This window comes from Melanerpes formicivorus, unplaced genomic scaffold (genome assembly GCF_026170545.1).
Source record: "Melanerpes formicivorus ecotype bairdi unplaced genomic scaffold, bMelFor1.0.p_v2 SCAF_1, whole genome shotgun sequence".
Lineage (NCBI taxonomy): Eukaryota > Metazoa > Chordata > Aves > Piciformes > Picidae > Melanerpes > Melanerpes formicivorus.
The window spans coordinates 50407377-50433713 of NW_027142353.1; the positions used below are offsets into that span (position 1 = coordinate 50407377).

The 26337-nt window shown below is 37.3% G+C and overlaps 1 protein-coding gene across 11 annotated transcripts in view; it reads right to left on the reverse strand.

The window, feature by feature from the left end:
- The window catches only part of NBEA (neurobeachin), a 505074-nt gene that overhangs the window by 375640 nt on the left and 103097 nt on the right, over positions 1-26337 (reverse strand). For all 11 annotated transcript variants that reach the window (XM_068142943.1, XM_068142938.1, XM_068142931.1 and 8 more), the window contains exons 6-8: positions 17487-17613; positions 11220-11339; positions 3758-3904 (exon numbers count right to left, since the gene is read on the reverse strand). In XM_068142943.1, the coding sequence (XP_067999044.1) occupies positions 3758-3904; positions 11220-11339; positions 17487-17613 (394 nt within the window). The remainder of the gene's footprint in view (positions 1-3757; positions 3905-11219; positions 11340-17486; positions 17614-26337) is intronic.

A 26337-nucleotide genomic window follows, 5' to 3' on the forward strand; every position in this document is an offset into this window, starting at 1 on the left:
GCAGCTATTCTGTGCTGAAAATGTATGAGATGCAGATATCGCAACAGACAATGCAAGTAGGAATGGGAAGTCGGTGGCTCAATCTACATTTGGCAAAGAATGGTATTGTTAACTTCATCTGTATTAGGAGGAGACTTGTCAGCAAGCTGAGGAAGGTGATTCTCTCTGCTTAGCACTGGTTAGTCCACACCTGCAGTTCTGGGCTTCTTAATACAAGAGATTGATTGACTTACTGAAGAGTTCAATGAAGAGCCACTGAAATTATGAAGTAGCTGGGCATCTCTCCCATGAGGAAAGGCTGAGAGAGCTGACTGCTTTAGCTAGACTGTAGTAAAGAAGCCTGAGTGGGATCTCATAAATGTGTACACCTATCTGAGGGAAATGTGCAAAGTCCAGCTCTTCTAGATGGTGCCTAATGACAGGACCAGAAGCAACGGGCACAAACTGAAACACAGGAAGTTCCCTTTAGTCAGGAAGCACTTTCACTGCAGGAGTACTTAGCAAGCTGGTAGTCTTCATCTTTGCAGATACTCAGAAGCTGTTTGGATGTAGACCTGGGCAACTGGCTTTAGGTGGCCATGCGTTTACAGGAGGCTTGGACCAGATGATATCCAGAGGTCCCTTGCGACAGCCTCAATCATTCTGTGAGACTGTGATTTGCATTTGGGTTAAGAGTCCATTTTGTAGGGAAATTCCCCATTTCTGAACCCAGGACAATCCCCACTTACTGCTCTGCTCATACTGTAAAGCTGTTCTGAACCAGACTTCATTTTGACTGACGTGCAACTGGTGATAGTCATTCAGCCCAAAGGACGAGACTACCACCATTCTGATGTAAAAATCCCCAAATATGCACACTGTGGGTATTCAGCCCTCAGCACCAAAAATTGAATCTAGAAATGTGTTCATATTGTGCCACATTACTTACTGAAGTAGAAAGCTCTAAAGTTTGAACATTATGTTTAGAACTTGAGAGTTATCTCTCTGTTGATATGGCTGGCTACATTTCACTTATCAGGAAATGACTGCTACAGATTACATATTTGTTCTGAGGAAGGTGTTGATTTATTTCTCCCCAAAGAGCATTTTTAACTATACAGATAAATCTTTATGCACTTTCTGCAGAGACAGAAATAATTCAGTGAGTTCCTTGATTCCCAAAGATATCTGCTTTCTGCCCATACTATATTTTGATGTTTTACCACATGAAAAGATCTCTTAGAAAAATTTTCATGGCTTTAAGCCTTGTCAGATTTCAAAGCTCAAAATGTCTTACCTCTATGTAGTTTTTCATAACTTTGGTGTTTTAAATATGTCAAAGTATTTTGATACAAAATTTGTACCGTTTCATAACCATAAAATCTTGCAGCTTTCTAAACCACTAAGTTAAAATAGTTTTTATAAACAAACTTTGGCACTAATCTATCTCCCAGTCTTCAACATTTACTATTCCTCAAGAATTTATCTGAGATTACTACTTTAAAGTGAGGTACAAGTAAGTTTTGAATCAACATAAAACTCTGTCCCATTTTTTCTTGAGAGAAAAAAAACAAAACAAGAATCAAAGGGACATTTTGCCCAAAGAAAGTGATCATAAGTTGGAAATACTAGTCTCCTGCTCAAAAGATTATTAGTATACAAAAAGAGAGACTACAAATTCTGATATATGAACATAGAATCATAGATTCAATAAGGTTGGAAAAGACCTCAAATACTCCTTTATGACTAACAGCAATCAACAGGAAGAGAAAAGAAATTCAGTATACGCATACTCTACTGGGGGCTTGAGAGAAGACAGCCACAGGAGGACAGAAGTTGTCAAGCATGCAAACTCAAATTGCAAATGGCACTTCTCATTGAAAGAATGCAGCTCTGAGATGTAGTACAAGCCAAGGCATAAAGACAGATAAAAAGAGCCTTTAAGATATTCAAAAATATATATGGGATCCATAACAAAGGTATAAATGGTAATTGTCACTCCTACAGGAATGGGAGAGGTAACAAAGTGAGCTGAGAATTACTCCAGCATTGTCTCCTCCAGTAAGAGAAGCTGTGCTTGATCGGGACCACTACTTAAAATATCAGCAGCTTTCTTCTTTCCTTCAGAAGCCAGAGTGCTGCTTTCTGACTTATCATTCACCCCATTTTGCTACTGTAGGTTCCACGATCATACATAAAATATTATTTTGCATTATAATGTCTGTGTTGCATTTGTGTCCCCCCCTACCCTCAAACCCCTCCAGGTTCCAAGGGCAAGCCGATCAGTACCTCTGCAGTAACCTAGCTCTTTTGTTTTGGGAGCTCTTTTGTGTTGGAGAGGAGTGGGACTTGAAAGTGACACCCAGGTCAGCGAAGGAGTGAAGAAGGTATGCAGAAGCAGCCATTCCTCTTCAGGAGCAACCATTCAGTGGGGAATAAGCCCTTGCAGTTCACAGAAGACTCCCCACTAGAATTGGTAACAGAATCATGGACTTCTTTGGAATCAGAGGGAAGACTGCACCAGAGTGATCTGTCCTTAGGAAGAATGTTGCCTATGGAAGAGGCCTATAGTCACACATGTTTGTGGCACACTGTCTCCTTTGGGCGGGATGCCATACTGCCACAAGGGAGAACTATTTTCCCCATAAGGTGAAAGGAGCAGCAGAAACAACATGAAATAGGCAGGACTGACTGCAGCTCCCATTCCCTGCCTGTCTGTGTCACTGCTGGGGAAGAGACAGCAGAGCTGTGCCTAGGAAGAAAGGAATTGTGTGGGGAGTGACTGAACAGTTCTAGTTTCAAGGCAGGTTCTAACCATAATGATGTGGAATAGACTTCCTCTTCTCCAAGCAATCTTGATATATATTTGGCTTTTCATGCCACAAACATGTCACAAAAGATATTTTCAATTGTCACTACCACTTAAAGTGTTAGCTGTCATCAAATGATTTAGAGCAATAATTTTCAGCACATCAACTTAATATTTTTAGAACCTAAATGTTAGTATTTTACTTGCTATTTTGAAAAGTTTTTTATTTTCAGAGTATATGTTTACTAAGAACCTGAAAGTGTACTTCAGATGATACCAGAAATTTCAGAAATAAAAAAAAAAACTCCACAAAATTTGGCAATAATTGATAATAGAAATTCAACAGTGTTTAGCTGGGCTTGGATTAATTTTCAAGCCTTCTAGGCAGTTTCTGCAGACTTCTGCAATGTATCTGCATTATTTCTCCTGATGAAATGATACTATACACATCCATTTCAAAATGTGATTATTCATACTAGAGATCCATGTTTGTGCACACATCATTTTCTCCAAGCCATCCTCTAAATGTCACAGTCAAAGCATGAGTATAAAGCTCACCTTTTACTTCAGCAGAACTATTTGAAACTGTGCATTTAAACAGAATTGGGTTATTATGACTTGCTGAATTTTAATGTGCCTTAACTCAGGTTTAAAACAGAAACAGTAGAGAAGAAAGTTTTTCCTCCGATACTGAGTACACCAATACAAAATTGCTCTAATCTGATCATGACCCAAAGTCATAAATTGACTTACAAACATGTCTCAGCTATCCTTTAAAGAAGAAACTTACATCTTTCAAAAAGCCATTGGAAATTGATAAATTAGGATACTTGAAGAAATATTCTTCCATTGCTGCAATCAATTCACATAACACTGTATGATCCTAAGATGAATTCCTACATGCATACTTAACTACCAATTATTTCTATTAATTACTTTCTTTTTTGGTGTTACATCTTTTACTGTTACCTTATATCCAGGTCCTAACTGATGTATTGCAAATATCTGTGCTGGGTTGAGTGCTTCAGTGAATACATACACTGCTCCAAGCTGGCCACAGAACACTCTATTAGCATCTGCTGTCTCCGAAGAGCCAAGAAAACATTTATCATAGCTCTGTATGAGAAAGAAGCAATATTGATGAAATTTAGTCATACAAAATATACAATGAAATAATATTCATATACAGCTGCTGAAGCCAAAAAATAATTAAGAGATAATTAAGAAAAACTTCATTTTGAATATTGTAGCATTAATTGTTTTACAAGTCAGTATTCCAATGCTGTTATGACTTGCTGCTAGGATTTGGCTTTTATTACTTGTTCAACATATAATAAAATTAGAACAGAACCTTCTCTATTGCCTTCTAGGAAATATGAAAACCTTGAAGTTCCTTGTAATTATAATCAGAACTCCCACTGCTAACACATGAGTACACATGCTGAAATGCACTCTTCTTTCATTGCTGTGCTATTAGAGCTAAACATCTCTAGCAGAAAAAAACCCAAATATAACTTTTCACTGGTGCACTGTCTTCCACTATGACCACAGCTTATATAACGACATGGTTTGACCTTAATCTCCTCTTTGGTCTTCTTCCACAGTCACAAGAGTTCTTATGTTCCATTTTTCCATCCAATGACTACCTCTCTGCACAAGAACCTTCTGCAGTTTCTCAACTGTCCATTTCCTATTATTGCAGGTTTGAACTGGGGTTCTATGTTGCCCTTTTTTGTTTTGTTTTGTTGTTCCCCAATTTAAATTTATTTCACAAGAATCAGGCTAAGTTGTTGTGGTGCTTTCAGATGAAACAAATTTTAGAACTCAGCAGTCTAGAATAAAGATCTGGGGAACTGAAAAACAAGATGCAGTACAAGAAGAGAGCAGCAGGAAGCACAAGCATCTCAAGGCTATTCCCTCAGGTTCCTTGAGTCACATGTTCTTCATTTAATGGAAACAAGGATTTGGTGTCACTTTTTGAACTGAATCAGCAAAACAGTAGAATTTGTGTTAGAAAGTCTGCTTTTTCATGTTGCTTGGCTGTTCTGTTTTACCCTAAGAAAAGCTTTCATTGGTCTGGAGAATACCATCAAATATAACAAAATGCTACAGCAACTATCTAGATGGATAAGCTACTAACAAGAAAAAGGGGATTCTGGAGTTCAATTTTGCAATGAGGTAAAGTGAAAAGTATCCAGGATTACACCTCTGATTTATCCTCTGTTTTGATCAAATACTCCCTCCAAGTTTTTCCATGGAATTTCTAATGTTTTATTTTTAATATAATTTTAAAATAAAAACAAACCAAACAAACCACACCAAACCACTCTGAAAACAAATACAGCAAAACTGATTTGCAAAGTCATATCCAGGATGCACTCTCTAAAAGATGGGCTATGAAACCACTCTGACAACCGGTTTCTGACACTATTCCTGCCTATTACAAGGGCATTTTCCTGGACTCTTCTAGTTAGCATTAATTGTACAACCACCACTGTAACTCTCAATGATTCTCAGTTTCAAATTCTAGGCCTGTTAACCTGTAGTAGTTTCCAGTTCTGTCTTTTTTCATCCTGATCAGGCTCAACTTCACCATTTTCTGATTCTTAATTTGTGATTAGGTGTTCCCACTATTTCTAACTCCTGAGCTTCTAGAAAGTATTATTCCCTTCTGTTCCAAACAATCTGTAAAATTAATTTATGTAAAAGTCAGCACCCAATACTCATAGCTCATCAGTTCTTCCTCCCACTATCTCACATTTCCACAGTTTAAAACCTGATGGACACCAACTGGTTCAAGTTTGTCTGTTTCTGTATATCCCTTGTAATATCATAGTATCATAGTATCAGTCAGGGTTGCAAGGGACCACAAGGATCATCTAGTTCCAACCCCCCTGCCATGGGCAAGGGACACCCCACACTAGATCAGGCTGGACAGAGCCTCATCCAGCCTGCTCTTAAACACCCCCAGGGACGGGGCCTCAACCACCTCCCTGGACAACCCATTCCAGGGCTTCACCACTCTCATGGTGAAGAACCTCCTCCTCACATCTAGCCTGAATCTCCCCACCTCCAGCTTCATTCCATTCCCCCTAGTCCTATCACTACCTGACATCCTGAGAAGTCCTTCCCCAGCCTTCCTGTAGGCCCCCTTCAGATACTGGAAGGCCACAATTAGGTCACCTTGGAGCCTTCTCTTCTGCAGACTGAACAGCCCCAACTCCTTCAGTCTGTCCTCATAGGAGAGGTGCTCCAGCCCTCTGATCATCCTTGTGGCCCTTCTCTGGACATGCTCCAGCACCTCCACATCCCTCTTGTAATAGGGGCTCCAGAACTGGACACAGTTCTCCAGGTGGGGTCTCACCAGGTGACTGACAACTCTGCTTCATTTATTCCTTAGTCCAAATCCTCCTATTTTATTTACATAAAAAAATTAAACTGTTTGGACTTCTGAACTTCATTACTTAAAGAAATAACTTTATCCTCAATAGTCTTGATGTTTATAAATCCTTCTTTCAAGTGCAGCCAAAGTGCTACTTGTGAGCTAAATCTGTGGGCCTTTACTACTTATGTCAACTTTTGAAGTTCTTCTACAGTTTTCTTATGCTACAACAGAAACACAAAATTCTGTAAAAGACATCAGCACATCATGAAGCTTATTTTCATCCAGTTATCTGATCAAAATATCTCCTACTATGCCTCAGTATCCTCATATTCTACTTCTTGAACAGAAGTTTACCACTTTTTCTCATGTTACTTCCCATAACTGGGGAAAATTCCTAATCTAAGAGATCTCTTATAAATGATTATTTCCTAAAGGCACACAGAGGTGACCATGACTACTGACCCGGTAGCAATTTCACACATTTGATTGTCTTCTACCCTGCTAGGTATTTCACTTCACCTTTTGGTCATAATCTCTAGCTATGTTTACACCTTGGAGTATAAAGTCAATGAGTTATTTTCCACTTGCTGCTGTATCTTGTGTAGCAACTTAACACAATGAATCTCAGCATTGCCACTTTTTTTTCTATTTCATTAAATACTAATAACAAAGACAGAGCCAAAACCGCCTCTACTGAAAAAGTGTGTATCAGCAACATTTATGGTAGAAACACCTATTCAGAGTTTGCAGTATCTTCCCAGTTTTCATCCACACTCACATCTTCCCTCTAACATCCAGGCTGAACACTGTACAATGTTTTTAGCACGTAGAAATTCCCACAACAAAATGAGAAATCTTGAAGAAGGTTTAAGCGATTTAGAAGCTTGCACAGATGACATATTTTGCAAATTCCTAGAAGAAACATGTCTACCAAGACAACACAACTTTGTGAAGAATACAGATGTGAAGCTTTAATGACTACTTTATGTAATATCCTATATCTTGCTGCCCTTATTAGAGAAACAGTTGGACCCAGTGAATTCATAGCTGTGTAAAAATAAGCAGGGATTTCAAGAAATGAAACACACCCACCAACCTCCAAATACCTTTCCTCCCACCCTCCCCACCCTTATATTTTTAAACCTTAACCATTTTTGTCACTGCATCTGTACTTCAGTATCTTTCAGGGTACCTATGAAAACTGCAGACTTTGGTAATTGTTTGGATGTAGCTGTCAGCTATTGAAAATAACGTCATAAAAATATGAGGGAATTTAATGCAAGATCAGTCTGGGAAAAAATAAAATAAAATCATAGTCTCTAGACAGACAAAAGCTTATGCTTTAAAATTAATAAAAATAATTCAACTCAGTTCATAATCTTGAACTTAAGAATACAAATCTAATGAACACTTTATTAATCTAAAAGCTATAGATTTAATCATAATGCATTTTGTTCAGTGGTAGCTTTGACACAGTGACCAACTGAAAAAATCTTGTCTTTGTAACAGTGTCTTAAACACTAGTCTATTACTACTTTATTACATTAAACACTACTGCCTTATATTGTCCTTGTATAAGACTGAAGAGAGTAAGATGCACTTAGCCAACAACATGTAACTCCTTTTCCATTCTCAGTTTTCACTGGTTTTGCAACCTGTACTGATAAATCTACCAGTAATCTACATAAATATTTATGCACAATGTATGATATAAAGAAAGAATAATGATGGGGTCATTTGCATAGGTTTTTTTTTTTACCCTCCAAAGCTACTATGCCAAGGTATTTTCTTGTCATCTTGTTAAATCCAAGTGCAAGAATATGAAGGCAGAAATTAACTCCTGGATTTTAAAGGGTAGACAAGTGCTCAAGATTTTCCAAGACACACTTCTAACACCTCAACATTTACATGTGTCCTGGTTTGAGGCCAGGCAGATCCTCTCTTGCCCCTGAAAGGAGCAAAAGAACAACACTGACATGAATGGATTGCAGAAGTGATGGAAAATTTAAATGGAAAAGCACTAAGTGTTTTACAGAAACTACAAGCATAGTGTAAAAAGAAACACAAAGCACACAGAGTCCCCTGCAGCATACCCAAAAGCCTCTCAACATGTCCCCTCTCCCCACCTGAGGGTGTGCCCAAAACCTCCAGGGCTCTTTCTTCACCCCCACCGTTACCCGTCAGGGAGCATTTCTCTCACGGGAGCAGAGAGGGAAGAAAGAGGAAGAGAATGATTTTGCAGATAAATTTATAGGGTGCAGGATATTATGGGTGTTAAATGTGTTGTTTCCTGCGTCCACCCACTGGGCTGGACACTTGGGACACCAGAGGTGTATCCTGTGTGGCAGCAACAGGAGGCACCCAGCCTAAACTGCCACAACATGAAGCAAGAAAATTCTACAGTTAAAACAAAAGCTCCTTTCTCTTTCTAGCTAATGTATAATAATGCTCAGAAGTGTATATACACATTCCCCTATTTTCCTTTCTATGTCTTTAGCAGAGTGACATTAATACATCTTTCCCAAATTTCTCCTGCTATCTGATACAACAGATTTCCTTTTAAAAAACAGAGAGAGGAGAGGGAGAGGGAGAGGGAGAGGGAGAGGGAGAGGGAGAGGGAGAGGGAGAGGGAGAGGGAGAGGGAGAGGGAGAGGGAGAGGGAGAGGGAGAGGGAGAGGGAGAGGGAGAGGGAGAGGGAGAGGGAGAGGGAGAGGGAGAGGGAGAGGGAGAGGGAGAGGGAGAGGGAGAGGGAGAGGGAGAGGGAGAGGGAGAGGGAGAGGGAGAGGGAGAGGGAGAGGGAGAGGGAGAGGGAGAGGAGAGAGGAGAGGAGAAGAAGAGAAGAGAAAAGAGAGAAGAGAGAAAAGAGAGAAGAGAGAAAAGAGAGAAGAGAGAAAAGAGAGAAGAGAGAAAAGAGAGAAGAGAGAAAAGAGAGAAGAGAGAGAAGAGAGAAAAGAGAGAAGAGAGAAAAGAGAGAAGAGAGAAGAGAGAAAAGAGAGAAGAGAGAAAAGAGAGAAGAGAGAAAAGAGAGAAGAGAGAAAAGAGAGAAAGAGAGAGAAGAGAGAAAAGAGAGAAGAGAGAAGAGAATTAACCAGGTTGCAAGACGCCTTTGAGATCACTGAGTCCAACCTAGCATCCAACACTATCAAATCAACTAAACCATGGCACCAAGCACCTGACTAAGTTTCTTCCTAAACACCACCAATGATGGTGACTCCGCCACCTCCCTGGGCAGCCCATTCCAAAGGCCAATCACTCTTTCTGTGAAGAAATTCTTCTTAACATCCAGCCTAAACCTCCCCTGGCGCAGTTTGATATCGTGTCCTCTTGTTCTGGTGCTGGTTGCCAGGGAGAAGAGACCAACCCCCATCTGGCTACAACCTCCCTAGTGTCTTTCACAACAAAATAAAACCTTAGCAGAAACTTAAAAGACATCTCTAAAGCTTGATAAACCAATCCCACCTTAAGAAAAGATTGAAGTTTTGAGAAAGTAGAAAGGAATACTGTAAAGATAATATGAATAGGAGTAGTAGCGTTTATCATTAAGGATTGCAGATCCCCACAACCTATAACTCAGCCCAGATCTCTGACACCTCAGCTAGTTTTTCAGTCACCACATTCTCACCTATCACAAACCTGTTTATATTACCAAGGAGAAACCATGTTCTGTAAAAATGTAAAGGCTTGCCTTTTCTTGCAAGTAGAAGTGCTACCAAGAAAAGAACGAATGATCATCAGAAGCTTTGGCACAGTCCTCCTACTTAAATTGCCATGTAATATTTAAGCTTTTCCTTTCAAATCCAACTTTGCCTCTAGAATTTAGCAAAAGCCAGTTAATTTCCTTAAGTACAAAAGAGTTTCCTTATCCTACACAGGCAGTCAGAAGCAACTGAGAATTGTATTATAAATAAGAAATAACAGAAGTGTAGCAAGCTGATGCATAAAGCACCTCTGAAAGTCTAGCACAGCTTTACCCAAAGGCAAAGCATAGGAGAACCATTTTGTGTGCCTTCCCTAACCAAAGCTTTGGGCCAAAAAGAGGGTCTGTTTTCTGCATCATTAGATGTAGACTCTCAAACCTTCCAAATTAGAAGGTGAAAGACTCCAGAACACACACACACGCACACAAAATGTGCAACTTGTATAGATTTCATTAAAAGAATTTAAATGTAAAATATATGAAAACAGAAACATTTCCTATAAGAATACAGCATTAATTTGAATTCAGCCCAATTAATACATACTGGTATATTTACAGGTATATATGCATCTTCCCAGGACTGTGTTTTGCCTGTGGGACAAGCAGATACAAGATCACTGTGTCTGCTCCAAGCTGGTTTGGATAGACAAGGGAGGATCTCTCTGTAAGTTTACTATCCAAGAAAATTTCTCAGCAGTTAACTTGTATTACTATCAATATTTATTAAATTATCAATACCTAAACACTTACCACAGAATTTTTAATAATGGTCAACCATCTATTAATGTCAAGTCAAACAATAAAAGCAAAATATATTAGTTAATGGGAGATAGATTTAAGACTTCAGACTTCACTTAATGCTACAGATCTCTTGACACCTTTTCCATGCTTCTGTTTTCTGGTTTTTACCATCTGTCTCTCTATCTTGTTGGTTTAAAACTGCAAAATCTACTTAAAAGTAATTACCTCTTCCTACACTCACATAGTGCTTAAAACAGTTTGGCAGTTTTTCTTAAGGACTTTTCTCTAGCTCCAACTGTAATATTAGGAACTCTACCACATTTTCCTGTGGAAAAAGCTGAGTATTATTCCATCAGTATTCTCTACACAATATCACATATATACAATAAAAAAGAAAAGATGTAAATCACAGCCCCACTAAATCCCCAATACTCTAAAATATTATTATAGAAAATCAATAATACATTTAAAATGTATACTTAGGACAGATCAAAGAATAATGTAAAAAAAAAAAAGTAAATGCAAAAATCTAAAGAAAACAAATACAGTACTTTTCCAATTTACTTTAAAATGGAAGGCTTTGAGAAAGGTGAAAAATGAAATCTTACATCATTGGTGTTAACATGCCAGGCCATGTCGCCATAGGATACCAGCTGACCGTTCACATAACATCGTATTTCACTGTTTCTCCACCGATTATAGATGTGTACGATGCTTATCATGTACCACTGGAAAGACATGGAAAATCAGTATGTAGTGGCAGTTTTGGTGCTGTCAAACAAAGTTAATAAGTGCCATTAAAAATAAATGACCAGTCTTGTGAAGTTATACGAACGGTGAATCCTTTCCAACTCATAAAATGAAAAGACAAATCCATAGAAGGGTAAGTTCAGTCAGCAGAATCATGCCTAAATGTAATGATGATACCTACCTGCATCCCTTTATGGGATTAAAGCCAGAACTGGAATACATGGAATTTAAAAAGTTGAATTTATTTCCCATTCCTGAAAGTGTACCTTAATTTTGATACTATGCACTGTCAGCCAAAACACAACTGAGTTCTGATAGGAAACTGTGTTCTACGTGCACTTACCTTAACAAATTCATATCATATATCTCTGCCTATTCATCACAGCTCTCTGACAGATATTATCAAATAAAAGGGGAAAAAAAAAATCACAATAGCATATTTTAAAGCCTATTTTATTGTATTATCCTGATCACTTAATACAATTTTCTCCCCCTGTTCTTTACCATTCCACTAAATTTTGGTCAACTCTCATATCATTAGAAATGCATTACATAAAGAAAGCACCACAGTAAAATGGTTCCAAGTACAGCTATGTTGATCTTTGAAATAATATCTTCATCAGGAATCATTATGCCCATGATGAGTTAAATTCAAGAAGAAAACCTTGTTTCCATTAAAACAGAACCTTTACACTCATCTAAGACTAGGAATAGAAATTCAACCTTTTAAGATCTGAAAATCAACTTATTATGGGCATCTGTAATATATCAATATGCAGACCAGATGAAAATGGACATACTGGATAAAGTCCAGAAAGGGCCACAAAGATAATTAAGTGATTGAAGCCTCTGACACATAAGGAGAGGCTGAGATATGTGTCTGTTTAGCCAGGAGACAAGAAGGCTTAAGGGGATCTTATCAGTGTGTATATATATAATTGGTAGGCAAAGAATAAAGAAGACAGAGCCAGAAACTTCCTACTAATACCCAGTGACAGGTCAAAAATCAATGGGCACAAATTTAAATTAAAAAACCCAAACATTTAAATATATGAATGAAAAGGATAATAAGCAGCAATGATTGTTCAAACGCTAGCACACGTTGCTTAGAGAAACTGTGGAATGGATTTGTTTGAACATACTCAAAACCTATCCAGGCAACACCCAGAGCAACTTGATCTAAGCATCCCTTCTTTGAACAGTGGGTGAGACCAGACTGCCTCAACACATCCCTTTCCAACCTTACTGATTCTGTGAAAAATCTCAGCTCATCTGCCTTGAGAACACCATTTCATACTTTAATAATTTGGAAGAGCAATTTAGAGTTTGTTTTCCCTGACTACTTGGTATCTGTTTTAATTACTGTCTTGATTTCTCCATTCTGCTAGTTTGTTTTTTTGCTTTAAGCAGAGAACTTCTGCATCCCTTGGGCATTATTTTAGTAACTGACATGGTGACTCTGTAAGCTGGGATGAGGACATACAGAGGCTACTAACTGCATTTATCAGTATCACTAAGGTTGGAAGAGACCTCAAAGATCATCTAGTCCAACCTGTCACCACAGACCTCATGACTAGAGTAGGGAGGACACTACTGCCCACTGCAGGCTTGAACTCATGACCTTCCACATTAAGGGTCTTATGCACTACCAACTGAACCACATGAAATTTATGTATCAGAGAAAGTAAAAGCAAACATTTTCCACATGTTGATTTTGAGATCAATCAGAATGTAAAATACAAATTTTTAAAAGCATATGGCACAACACATTTTGACAAGAACAATTGTAGTAGTCCTCGAATTAAGCTGAATTGTGTTACATATATATATATATATATATATTAGAATATACTTATTTTTCCACATCTATTTCCAGGCCTTAAAAAAATAATCAAGTTTTAATTTCTCTCTCCTGAAAACCTACAGTTAGAAGAAGGGAGAATAACCACTATTAATCATATAACAGTATGTAGGAGTATCTCACTTCTTGCATATCCAGGTAAACCAAATTCTCAGGTGATATTAGATTAAGGACATGCTCATACAGCTTTGGCTTCTGAAGTCAAATTTACATTTTGCAAGCAACTATTAACCAAGCATTTTGTGTAGGCTACTGTCCCCTCCCCCCAAAAAATTCAAAAAGCAAACCCACAACTCAATAAGACAGTTGTTCCCCATTTTGTAAGCAGATTCTATTTTAGAAAGGAACACACACAAGTCTAGAGACTTAACTTGTGACTATGCTAATCAGAAATTAAGTGCAAACCACATGACTAGAGCTCTGCTTTCATCAGCATTTCTTTTCCAAAGCTTCCACACCACCTTAAATATATCTCTTAGAAGGAAAAAAAAAAATAAATCCATAATCCTCTTTTCTTCAAAGGTTAATTTATCAATAATTTCTACTAAGTGACAAAAATACTTTCATCCCAACAGCAAGTCGCACCTTTTATAACGATCCACTCATGTCAGAATTTACTCAAAGTAAACATGCGGAGGAACGTTACTGTGAGAGCACTGAAACAGGCTGCCCAGAGAGTTGATGGAGTCTCCATCACTGAAGTCATTCAGAACCTGCTTGGACACCATCCTGTGCAACCTGATATTGATGAAAGTACTTTGGCAGGGGGGTTGGATCCCCAGAGGTCTCTTCCAAGCACTATCATTCTGTGATTCTGTGGTATTTCCATTGATGCTTTTGTAACACAAATCAACTGACAATCCTAAGCCCCAAGTTTTACCCATTTTCTTCCAGCTGTGATTTTTGTTTAGCAGCACTTCAAGAGCATTTCTGACAACACATCAGTTTGTAAGACCATTTCTGTGTGTAGCTTAAGCTTAATAGATGAGTCATTCATTTGGAAGTATATAGTTCCTTACTTTTGTTGAAACATTGTCCACAGAGACTATAAGGAACTAAAATGAGCAATGCCACCTTGGGAGAGCTTTGGTGTCTATGTAAAACTTTAGGAAAATTATATAAACTACTTTTTATAATATTTTTATTCTCCATGTTAAGCTCCATTCATGCACATGCAGTTTCTTTAAGTTTAAGCCTCACTTCGATGCAACCTTTTTGAACCTTTAGCAGTGTTGCTATGTCAGAGCACTACCTATGCTTGCCACTCTAACCCACAAAGCAAGCACTACACAAACTTTGAGCTTTTCTGTACTGAAATATATGTGCACAAACACAAGTGCATTCACACAGAGTTCATCCCAGCTCATTATTGTAACTAACCCAGTAAAATGCTCTTTTGCCTCTTGCACTTGAATTAACTAAATTTACACTTCATTCTGTAATTTCTTTACAGCCATTCAAGTATTAACACCCCCCCCATGTATTCTTTGTATCATATTTGTCACTAGAACCAATCTAGATAAAATAAGTTAGTTGGGTTTTCAAAGCTAGTTCCTAAAACAAAGGATGACAAACTCCACTGAGTTAAACCCAATATTGACAGGAAAATAAAAGGTCTTTCCGAGATTCCTGCTTGCTCACTCAATTTATGTTCTTCCAACCATATATTTTAACAAATATAAATTCTCTTACTGTATCATACCCTAACTTCTTTAAGACTTTTAAAGAAATATTATGTCCAGTGTTCTTGGGGAATCCACATGGCATGCATTAACTGGCTCACAAACCCATTCTTATGCACAGCAAGAATGCTTCAAATAACTCAACAGAAGTGGGAAACAAGATTTCCAGCGCAATACAGCATTGCTTTGGCTGTGGTATATTTATCTATGTGTTTTATAATCCTTGCTTTCTATTTTTTCTAGATTTTAGCTCCTTTCTGATTGTTAAGAAAATGTGCACGTGAATAGGCCATTCTATATATGTGCAAAGACTTTTTCTAAAAAGCTGTGTAATTCTACTTCATCTCTTTGTTTGAGGAACTAGATTATATTCCACAATTATACATTTGGCAAATTCCACATTCAAGTTTCTTCGAAACTTATAGGTGCCTACTGTAAGGTCTGGGCAATTAATTACTATCTTGTATATCGATTTCTACGCCTCTTCTACTGACATTTCAATTTGAGACACTTCCTGTGACTCATCCCCAATGACTTGTCTTGTAGTAAACAATGATGCAATTAATTAATTTAGCTGGTTTTGTTATGATACCATATTCATCAAGGGCTCCTATAAAGCCTTAGTCATTTAATTGCCTCTGTGTGCTGGAAAACAGAAATTGTCTTATGACACATAAAAATCCCTGTAACTTATACTTTTCTAAGTATTTTCCACTTTGATACAACTCCACTTTCTGAACAACTTCTTTACACTTACAATGGTCTCTAGTTTGCCATTTATCTATGCTCAGCTACATTGTGAGGAATTTTTAAACTTTTTATTGGAATTGTTTTTTACTAATGGAATGTTTGCTCTTAATCTTTCATATATTTCTCCAGTACAAACAAAGATCTCCACTTTTTAACTGCTCCTCTTTGTTTCTGTTTTGTTTTTTTAGGTGAATATCCAAGCGTATTCTGCATTTTTCAAAACGAAGCAAGAGTCAGCATCTGGGCTCTCTAGGAATTCCAAAGAGAAATAAATCCAAATGCTTCTTGTATTTAAAAGTTTGAACTCTCATCCATGTAAGATGCCACCCAGCTTACAGCCAAGTAGTGTAAACTTTACATTAGTACGCTTGATGATCTTCCCCAGTTCATCGCAGAATAGAATAAACCAGGTTGGAAGAGACCTTCAAGATCATTGTGTCCAACCTATCACCCAACACCACTAGAAGTTATATTTGCTTGAGCAGATCAGTAGATTATTGTTTGAAACTGATACTCATATGAAATATAGATATACTAGTATTTAAGAATTAACTATTTCAAGTAAAATAGTAAGTGGAAAAATTTTCCAGGGGTGGTATGAAGGAAACTAGTCATTCATAATAAAAATCATCAAAATAATATTGTCTTAAAATATGAAAGACTATTTCTTAACAAGTAACAAAGTGACCATCTAGATTTGATGAGCTAGTTATCAATAACACGATCCAAAAGTGAAGAGTTTCATTTGTTCCTAGGTTGAGTGCTTCCCAGTAGTCTCAGATGTGCTACTTTAAAAGAAAACTGAACTGGCATCAAAAGTCCACTCTAGCTATAACATTACACAAAATTTGTAAAACAGAATTGGTTCATTTCAATACATTCAGCAGCTGTGTGTTTACAAGACTTTATATACGCCAAATAATACACTGGTAAAAGACATTACTATGACTTAAAAACAAACAAACCTAAACAAACAAACAAAAACCCAAACAAACAACAAAACCCCACAAATTACCTCAAAGCTAGGAAACAGAATTAGAAGCAGTGATTTTGAATCACAACTACCTACTAAGAAAATAATAGAACATAAAGCTGACAAGTGAACAATGGCATCCCCTCCCTAAGAGATTGGTTCTCAAAACAAAACAAGCACTGAAATTCAATATACAAATTCCAAAGCCATAAAAAATGAGCTTCACCGTCAAATACATTCAAGGCTGCTATCAATGACAGACATAATTTTTGCTGTATGAATAAGTCAACACTTCAGTCAGCTAACTGAAATATTGAAGCCAGCAGAATCATTGTTCTCCTAGGACCACTAGGCATACAATAGAAATGAACACTAATATGATCTAGAGAAATAATCAAGATTTATGATGAAAATGAGAAATCCCAAAACACCACTGACACAGATGAAAGTTCAGAGACTTATATGCCCCAGAAACAGACAACAAAAGCAAAGCATTGCCAGCAAGATTGTTCCAGACACTGGCACCAAAGCCACAAAGTACAAAATGCTCAGAAATAGAATGACAGCCTTTCAAAAAATCCAATCTTTTTTACAAATACTCCAAATTATTCTCTATCTGAAGGTAATAAAGTAGTTTGGTTTTCTTTTTTAAGTTGACATGTTATTTATGAAGGGCTACATTTTTTCCTTAATTGATTCTGGTCTATAACTGACACTAACTTTCATAACCATCAGAAAAGCTACTTATTTATAAGACATTATTAGTAACACTATGTCACTAAAAAGATTTTAGCCCTTCTCAGGAGCACTTTATCACATTTTCAACACGAATCTTTATTGTAAATACCACTTTGCTTACCTTGCGTGGCTGAAAGTCATACTTTACACAGTGCTGGAAACCTTTGCCTTTTGACTTCAGTGACGTAACTATTAAGCAGTTGCCAACAAAATGAGCAGAATATCCAACACCTTTGCTTGTGCGGAAACTGGAAAGAAAGAATTATTAATTAAATTGGGAAAAAAGGCAATTACTGTAAAATAAAAAGGTCCAAATATTACTTTACATTTCCAAGACACAAAACATAAATAAGTACCTGCAATGGTGAAGTTAATTTCCTCTTTATTTTCTCTACTCAAAATTTCTTTCAAGAGAGCTACTAACCTGCATCACCTACTTGATTCCAGGCTACATTCTAAAAAGCAATACATTTTTCTGAGTTTTCTTTATTTACAAATTCCTAGATAGCAAATACTGTATCTATCAGATTTTTTTCCTCAGCTTCCAAATCCATTATTATGCCAGGTAGTTGTTATGCACAAGAATTATTTCTTTTTCAAGACTCATGATTTGGCTAAGCAAATGATCTATGAAGTTTTAATCATCTGAGTTGGGGATTTATTTTCATTTGTCAAATTGATAAAGGACTACAATTCTAACAGAGCGAGTGTAGTAAGGTTTGCCCGCTTTCTTGTAACAAATATCATAAAGACATATAAAGAATAGAATAGAATAGAATAGAATAGAATAGAATAGAATAGAATAGAATAGAATAGAATAGAATAGAATAGAATAGAATAGACCAGACCAGACCAGACCAGGTTGGAAGAGACCTTCAAGATCATCGCGGCCAACCTATCATCCAACACCACCTAATCAACTAACCCATGTAACCAAGCACCCTGTCAAGTCTCCTCCTGAACACCTCCAGTGATGGCGACTCCACCACCTCCCCGGGCAGTCCATTCCAATGGGCAATCACTCTCTCTGTGTAAAACTTCCTCCTGACCTCCAGCCTGAACCTCCCCTGGCGCAGCCTGAGACTGTGTCCTCTTGTTCTGGTGCTGGCTGCCTGGGAGAAGAGACCAAGCTCTGCCTGTTTACAACCCCCCTTCAGGTAGTTGTAGAGAGTGATAAGGTCATCCATCCCTGATACTCCTCCTCTCCAGGCTAAGCAGCCCCAGCTCCCTCAGCCTCTCCTCATAGGGCTTGTGTTCCAAGCCCCTCACCAACTTTGTTGCTCTTCTCTGGACTCATTCCAGCAAGTCAACATCCTTCCTAAACTGAGGGGCCCAGAACTGGACACAGGACTCGAGGTGTGGCCTAACCAGTGCAGTGTACAGGGGCAGAATGACCTCCCTGCTCCTGCTGGCCACACTGTTCTTAATGCAGGACAGGATGCCATTGGCCCTCCTGGGCACACTGCAGGCTCATGTTCAGCCTACCATCAACCAGCACCCCCAGGTCCCTCTCTGCCTGGCTGCTCTCCAGCCACTCTGACCCCAGCCTGTAGCTTGCATGGGGTTGTTGTGGCCAATGTGCTGAACCCGGCACTTGGATGTGTTCAATCTCATGCCGTTGGACTCTGCCCATCTGTCCCGCCTGTCGAGGTCTCTCTGCAAAGCCTCTCTACCCTCTAGCAGATCAACTCCTGTCCCCAGCTTGGTGTCATCAGCAAATTTACTGATGATAGACTCAATGATTGATAGATCATCAATAAAGATGTTAAAGAGGATGGGGCCCAGCACTGATCCCTGGGGGACTCCACTACTGACTGGAAGAAACCTCAAACATCTCTCTACTTCTATTTGAAATCAAAAGTACTGTAAAGAGAAATTAATAATAAACATTTGGCAAAGCTAGCTGCTAGGAACTCAGAAAATTACATAGAGAATTTTTTAAAAGTCCATATCTACAGCTGTGTTACTTATTCCCTTCTGAAAAAAAATACAATACCGAGAAGTCTGCTACCATTCACATGGAACACTTTTAGTACTTCTAAAAAAAGTAATTACTGATCAAGACATAAAAATAATGAAAGGCTAAAATACAAGGTCTAAATTCTGAAATATATAAAAAAAAAGATTTGTAAGAAAAAAAGACACTAATTTTGAACATTTTTATATACACTTGCAACATACTAATTAACACTTTGTCATTTCCTTAATGAAGGAGGCTTATAAAATAATGTCATATTTTTATAATAATGATGTTTTTAATGGCTTCATTGTTGTGAGATTTTAATCAAAAGGTTTTACTAGGATTTTCATTGCAACATTAAAAGGTGAGAAAACACACGCAAAAAACTGTTAAGATTTCATCTTAAGTAGCTGCTCACATTTTACATCCTTTATCTACCCTACTACACAAATCCAATCTTGATTTTAATATGCAGAAAAACTGCAGAATTACAGACCTAACTCCCATCTTCAGAAACTTACAGTTAAATCTGTGTATGCACATTAGTGAACAAGAGAAGCAGATTTTCTTTCTTCCTCTCAAAAATATAATTGAGAAACCATAATCTTCTGAAAAAAAAATTAAACACCTTACAAGATAGGGGGTGTAATTAGACCCTGAGATGGCCAGAGCTCTGATCTTCCTCACCCTTAAGGGAATTCTTCAAGGAGACACTAAAAAGAGACTTTCAAATTCTAGAAAGCCACTTTTGTTAGAGTTAATTAGAATACTTCCATTAAATGTGAAAAGCAGAGAGATCAGGCTAAACAGGAGTCAAAACATGATACATTCTCCACCCTAATTTGTCCTTGCACATACAGCTTCCCAGTCTTGATTTCAGTTATGAGTTGAGGCACACTATACCTCATGACCTCTGATGATCAAGATGGGTCTGTTGGCCTAGAGGCATGCCTTGGTTTGGTCTTTTCCTTTACCAATTTTTTAAGGTGCTACAGAAGCTCTATTTCCCCCAAATCCAAGATGTGGTTTCCTCATTCTTCTGTCTATCTCTATATGTCATAGACAATTCTCCCACCACTCAAGCTGCTGCAATGGAAAGGAGCATTATCCCCTGTCACAGCCCTTTGTATAGGTTTCTACATAACCCTCCTTGCAAAAAAAGGCACTTCTTAAAATAAGCTTTTTAAATCCTCTCTAAATAAATTTAACACATAAGAGCAAAGAGAAAAAATACATACTATCACCATTGACTTCAACAGTGAAGACAATTTATACCGCTGTCATTACCCCATGTCTTTTGAAGACTATACCTAAGATGAACAATTTCAATGATCTGGTTTCCACAATGACCCCACAGGCAGCTGTACCCCACAATAAAAGGCACAGTGAAGAGCCTCAGGGGAGAATATTGCTCATATACATAATATAACCTATATTACTCATATACATAAATAACCTGCATGACCACAATACTGAATTTTGTACAGTAACATGAAGGTTAAGAACCTTAAAATACATCTTATACAATAAGAACAACTGAATGTGTTGTGGGCTAATTTGAAACTTTGATTTACCTCCTTGGGGCTTTATGTCATTCAAAGAACTTTTCACCAGGCTGTTGCATCTCTCACAATGCCAAATTTGTTTCTCAGTAACATACATCAACTTTACAAGCTAAAATGGTTTTGGCTAAGAGAATGCTGCTGAAGGATATTAAAAAAAAAAAAAAAGGTAGATGAATTCACTATTTAGAATAAACTTTTATTTAGAATAAACCAAACCAGGTTGGAAGAGACCTTCAAGATCATCGCGTCCAACCCATCAACCAATCCAACCCACCCAAACAGCTAACCCATGGCACCAAGCACCCCATCAAGTCTCCTCCTGAACACCTCCAATGATGGCGACTCCACCACCTCCCTGGGCAGCCCATTCCAATGGGCAATCACTCTTTCTGTATAGAACTTCTTCCTAACATCCAATCTGAACCTCCCCTGGCGCAGCCTGAGACTGTGTCCTCTTGTTCTGGTACTGGCTACCTGGGACAAGAGACCATCATCTGCCTGTCTACAACCTCCCTTCAGGTAGTTGTAGAGAGTGATAAGGTCACCCCTGAGTCTCCTCTTCTCCAGGCTGAGCAACCCCAGTTCCCTCAGTCTCTCCTCATAGGGCTTGTGTTCCAAACCCCTCACCAACTTTGTTGCTCTTCTCTGGACTCGTTCCAGCAAGTCATGTTCTGACACATGGTATAGTATAATTTCATTAGAGGCACCAAATAAAATGTTTTTCTCTAAATTATCAACAGACAATCATTGTAAATATCAGCATTTTTTAACTGGATAAAACATTAAAGTTGCGTAAAATGTATCCTAGCTACTACTTTGAACAGGGGTAAAAAACAAAACCAAAAAACCCAAACAAACCAAACCAACAAAAAAAACCCAAAGCAACCCAAAAAACTGAAAAAAAACCACACCAAAATCAGAGATTGGCTCTTGAAGAAATGTCTGCATGTTTAAACTGTTTCCCTTTTCTAACCACTCCACATAGTGGGCCGATTTTGTCACACTGTGGTCAAACTGGGCTGTTCCTGCAATTTTAAACTGTGAATTGTCCTTCCACATGTAACTTCTTGGAGTTCAGCATACAAAGACAAGAAAGCAATGAAATAATAGCTCATTTCTTACACAGCTCTTCCTCTTGGAATAGAATGAATGGTTTTCTAGACAGCTTAGCCAAGATTTTACTTTTTTTTTCCCCCCATATTAATTACCATTTCAATGAAACAGTTTAGAAACTGAAAACTCATATATGTTCTCTGTTTACCTCAAAGTTATAATATACAGATTATGCTAATCTTCACACTTTATTTCTTGCCAATAGTAAAGTAGGCTAGGGATTGGTCTCAGGATACTGCACAGAAATTCTCCTACCAATTATCTACACATGCAAAACTTGCCACATTCAAAGATGAAATATACAGAGACAAGAGCAGTACTATCAATAGCCATATGGTTTTATACGCCTTTAAGTACCTCCTATAGCAGCTGGTCATTCCCCTTATAGCTATGTTTTATTTCATCCAGTTTCCCAAAGTAGCTACTGGATGCTATTACACTTCAATAGCACATATGCATTCTTCCATCCACTGATGAAACTGTTTAGCAGTTGCATTTCCTTTAGTTTAGGATTTTACAAGCAATTTTACAATTGATTATAGTACTAAGATTGAGAAGATATTAATTCTTTCCCTCCTGAAAAAAAAAAAGAAAGTTTCTTTGCTACTAGCTTTGGAATTCCAATATGTGCTTTTGCAACTGGTCTGAATTATCCCTGTTATTATTAGCTCCAGAGAAAGATTGAAAAGACTAGATGGCTTATGTTTTGGCTTTTCTGGTTTTGTTTTTCTTGTCTTTAAATCAGTTTTAGCTAGACTTCTATTAAATGGTTGTGGAAGTGCTTGGATGTTTCAAGGACAAAAAGCAACACATACGACAATCCAGCCCCAGTTCATCCTCTAATTCTTTTACAGGGCCAAATACACAGTCTGAAAGAAAGCAATTCTTAAAAAATGAAACAAGCAAAACAAAAACAAACAAACCAAAAAATCAAGGACACACTGGCAATTCTCCCACACCCACACAAAGCTTAATATCGGAATTGATTTTATCTAATTTCAGACCTTACTTAGAAGTAGTATTCACCCATCTCCTTTTTACAGCAGAAATTAGAGGATGGAGACTTCCCTGTCAAGTGTGCTTAAGGCTGGCCTTAAATTCCTAAATTTTCACTGTCTTTATGGCAAAGAATCTCCTCATTTTTAAGGAAACATTTCCAACAACCAATTATTATACTGTGTCATAATATAACTGTGACAGTTAAAGCAACCACATGTGAAAGGCTACTAATTTTCTTCTAGGATTCTCATGCTCATTCCATAATTGGTAAGAAAGCTATAATACTGTTCCAATACACAAGTATTAATAGACTATCACTTAGCAGCTGCCCAACATCATCCTCAGAGATAATTAAAATTATTGGAAAAAACAAACCCCAAAAGCAAACAAATCAAAACCAACAAATTGGCTTACAGTTCTTGAAACATCACTTAGCATTTCACTAATTTCAAAACAGTAGAGCATTTCTTTGCTTCCTTTCTTGATTTTTAAACATTGGTTTTCATGTTATGGTCAAGCCAATGTACTGGCTTTCTCCCAGAAGAAAAGTTTCTGGATTTACAGCAGGGGGTTACAAATGGGAAATCATCCTCGATACTAGCCTTCTGCAATTACATGACTGGACTGGAAGACCGAGAGGAAAGCTGTGGATATTTATCCTGACTTTTTAGCAGGACCTTTCAATACAAAACTAATGAAGAATGAGCTACATAAGTGGACAGTGAGGTGGTTGGAAAACTAACTGAACTACTGCACTAAAAGCATTGTTTCCAGTGGTATGAGTTCAGCTGGAGGCCAGAAACCACTGAAGTACTGAAGAGGTGAATACCGGGTCTGATCTTTTTCACCTTCTTCCTTAATAACTTGAATGGTGAAACAGAGTGCACCTTCAGGAAACTTAAAGATTACAAAAAAAAATTGGAAGGAGTGTCTGACAACACCAGATAAATGTGTAGTCATTCAGAGGGACCAGAGCAGGTTGGGGAAACAAGACCAAGAAGAATTTAATGAAGAAATGGGTAATCTAGTTTGAATATTTTTCCTGCTTTTAATTATCAATTATGGCTTGGCTTAGGCCACTATATAAAAATTATAAGTATTTCCATTGCTCCTAATTTCCTTCTGAGGATGACATACTCACTTCCTCTTATGCATATTACATGGCATTCTACACAGTCTCAATTTTGACATTTGACACTTGTAAAACTGACTTCTTTCTATGACTCACATGAAAGATTTTGAAAATTCAACCTTGTAAGTCACAGATGTTTTATTTCTTACTTTTGATAAATATTCCTAGTTTTACACATATTCCACAACAGAAGTTAATGCAAGAAAGTGAGAACTGAACTGTAAAGATACATGTGTGCAACTTTGTGTGAGACAGAGAGAATCACCCAGCACAAATATGCCCAAAGCTTACTTGAAGAGTCTGTGCATGCAGCAAAATAGCTATGCCTACTAAAGAGATTATCATTTATTCACTACAATAAATGAGCTGAAACTCCATATGTTTTGGGGGTATACTTTTCTCCAGGTTTCAAGTTGCAACAACAAAATACAGAGGAGGTTATCTTGGTAGGAAAACAAAAAAAAACACAACATGAAAACAAAGAAAAGCACACATCAACCATGGGGGAAAGATAAGCTCAAAAATGTTTAAAATGTTTTCTTACTCTGTTTTATTCTAATAAATAGGTATTATATTAAGCTTCTTACTACAAGTAAATCAGTAGATATTTTTAAAGAAAACATGGAAATGCTATGGTTGTCACTAATAAAAAATATGTTAAAAATATATTCTTGAGACTGCAACATCCAGGTGAGACACAGAATTCTTTTGAAAGAAGAAATTTGGGTTTCTTTAATAACTCAAAAGGCAGCTCTGCGGGGTTTATTGCTTGATATGTTCCAGGAAACAAACAACCTAATCAAGAAAAATATCTGTTTATTAAGTACAGATGTCTGAGGACACATGACAGTTATTCATTCTAAGTTATACCACTTTGTAGCAAAATGAATATAGGCTAGAGAAAATGTCTATATCAATACACTTTAAAATGAAACCAGAATCCCCACTGACACAGACAAATATCACATCACAACAAACATCAGAACTACATCAAGGCAAAAAAATATGTATAAAAAAGTAAATAATCAATCTGAAGCGATTTTAACCTAATGCATTGCTGTTTCTGAATTACATTGTAATGGAAGGAATTATATTCATCACTCAAGCTAAAGGTCTTCTGTACTACTAACCGTAACAAAAGCAGCATATGTCATGGGCTGTGAAATTTCAGAGTATGTTTTTCCTGTTCCAAGCCAAAAACAAATTATCAAATAAAATATACCACCTAATGCTGCCCATTCTCAAACAAATGATCATATTAAATTTCTCTATGCATGCTTGATCATATAATTACTGAAAGAATAAATAAAATATAGATCACACTAATAAATAGATATAAGCAACAGCTTGAAAAAAAATCTCCATGGTAAAATAACTATAGTTCTTAGCAGAAAACAAGCACCTGGTATAACATTATCCCAGATGCCAATTTAGATTTTTAACGAGATATTTATTCCATAAAAATATTAATTAGTTTGGTTTTCCAAGCAAATGCACATTAAGATTTTTATGTATTGATAGCACAAGTACTTTCCTGAGACCACATCACCTGGTCCTCTTCTCAGCTGACTACTAAGAACTTCTGCTCTTTGGACCAGAGTGGCTACAAAGCAAGAAACATTACTTTTGGTGACTTCCCTCCTTGTGCTATCCTGTTTTTCTGAGCTGACGAAACTTCATAGATCATGCTTATGTCCAATTCTTTAAGGACAGGAGAAAAGGTAAGCATACTAAATAGCAAATACATAAAGAATGAAGAAGTGCTGAAGAAAGTAACAGCATGTTCTGTCATCACATCTTTACTTTCCTCATTCCTCTCTTTCTTCAGCTAAGATAACCATATGGAGACAGATACATAATTAAATTTCTGAAGTGAAAAAAACCCAAACGTTTTTCATGACTGATGAAAAGAATAAACAGTTTTAGTATTACAGCATAATTTCTAAATATAAGAGGACTTTGTTAGGGATTTAACAATTACTTCTACTTTTACCACAACTGCAAACCTAGTTAAACTAAAACTGTCCTGCAATTAGTGTATTATGAAATATTGCTTCCATTTTTGGGATCAGTGGGCCTCTTTTATATTCATAGATCTACTTTCTACTACTTATAAATAATGTGTAACCAGTGTGCTTTGAGTGTATCAGATTTGGTTTTGAAGTATCTGCATCAGGTGAATATCTTAAACACCAAAGAGGAA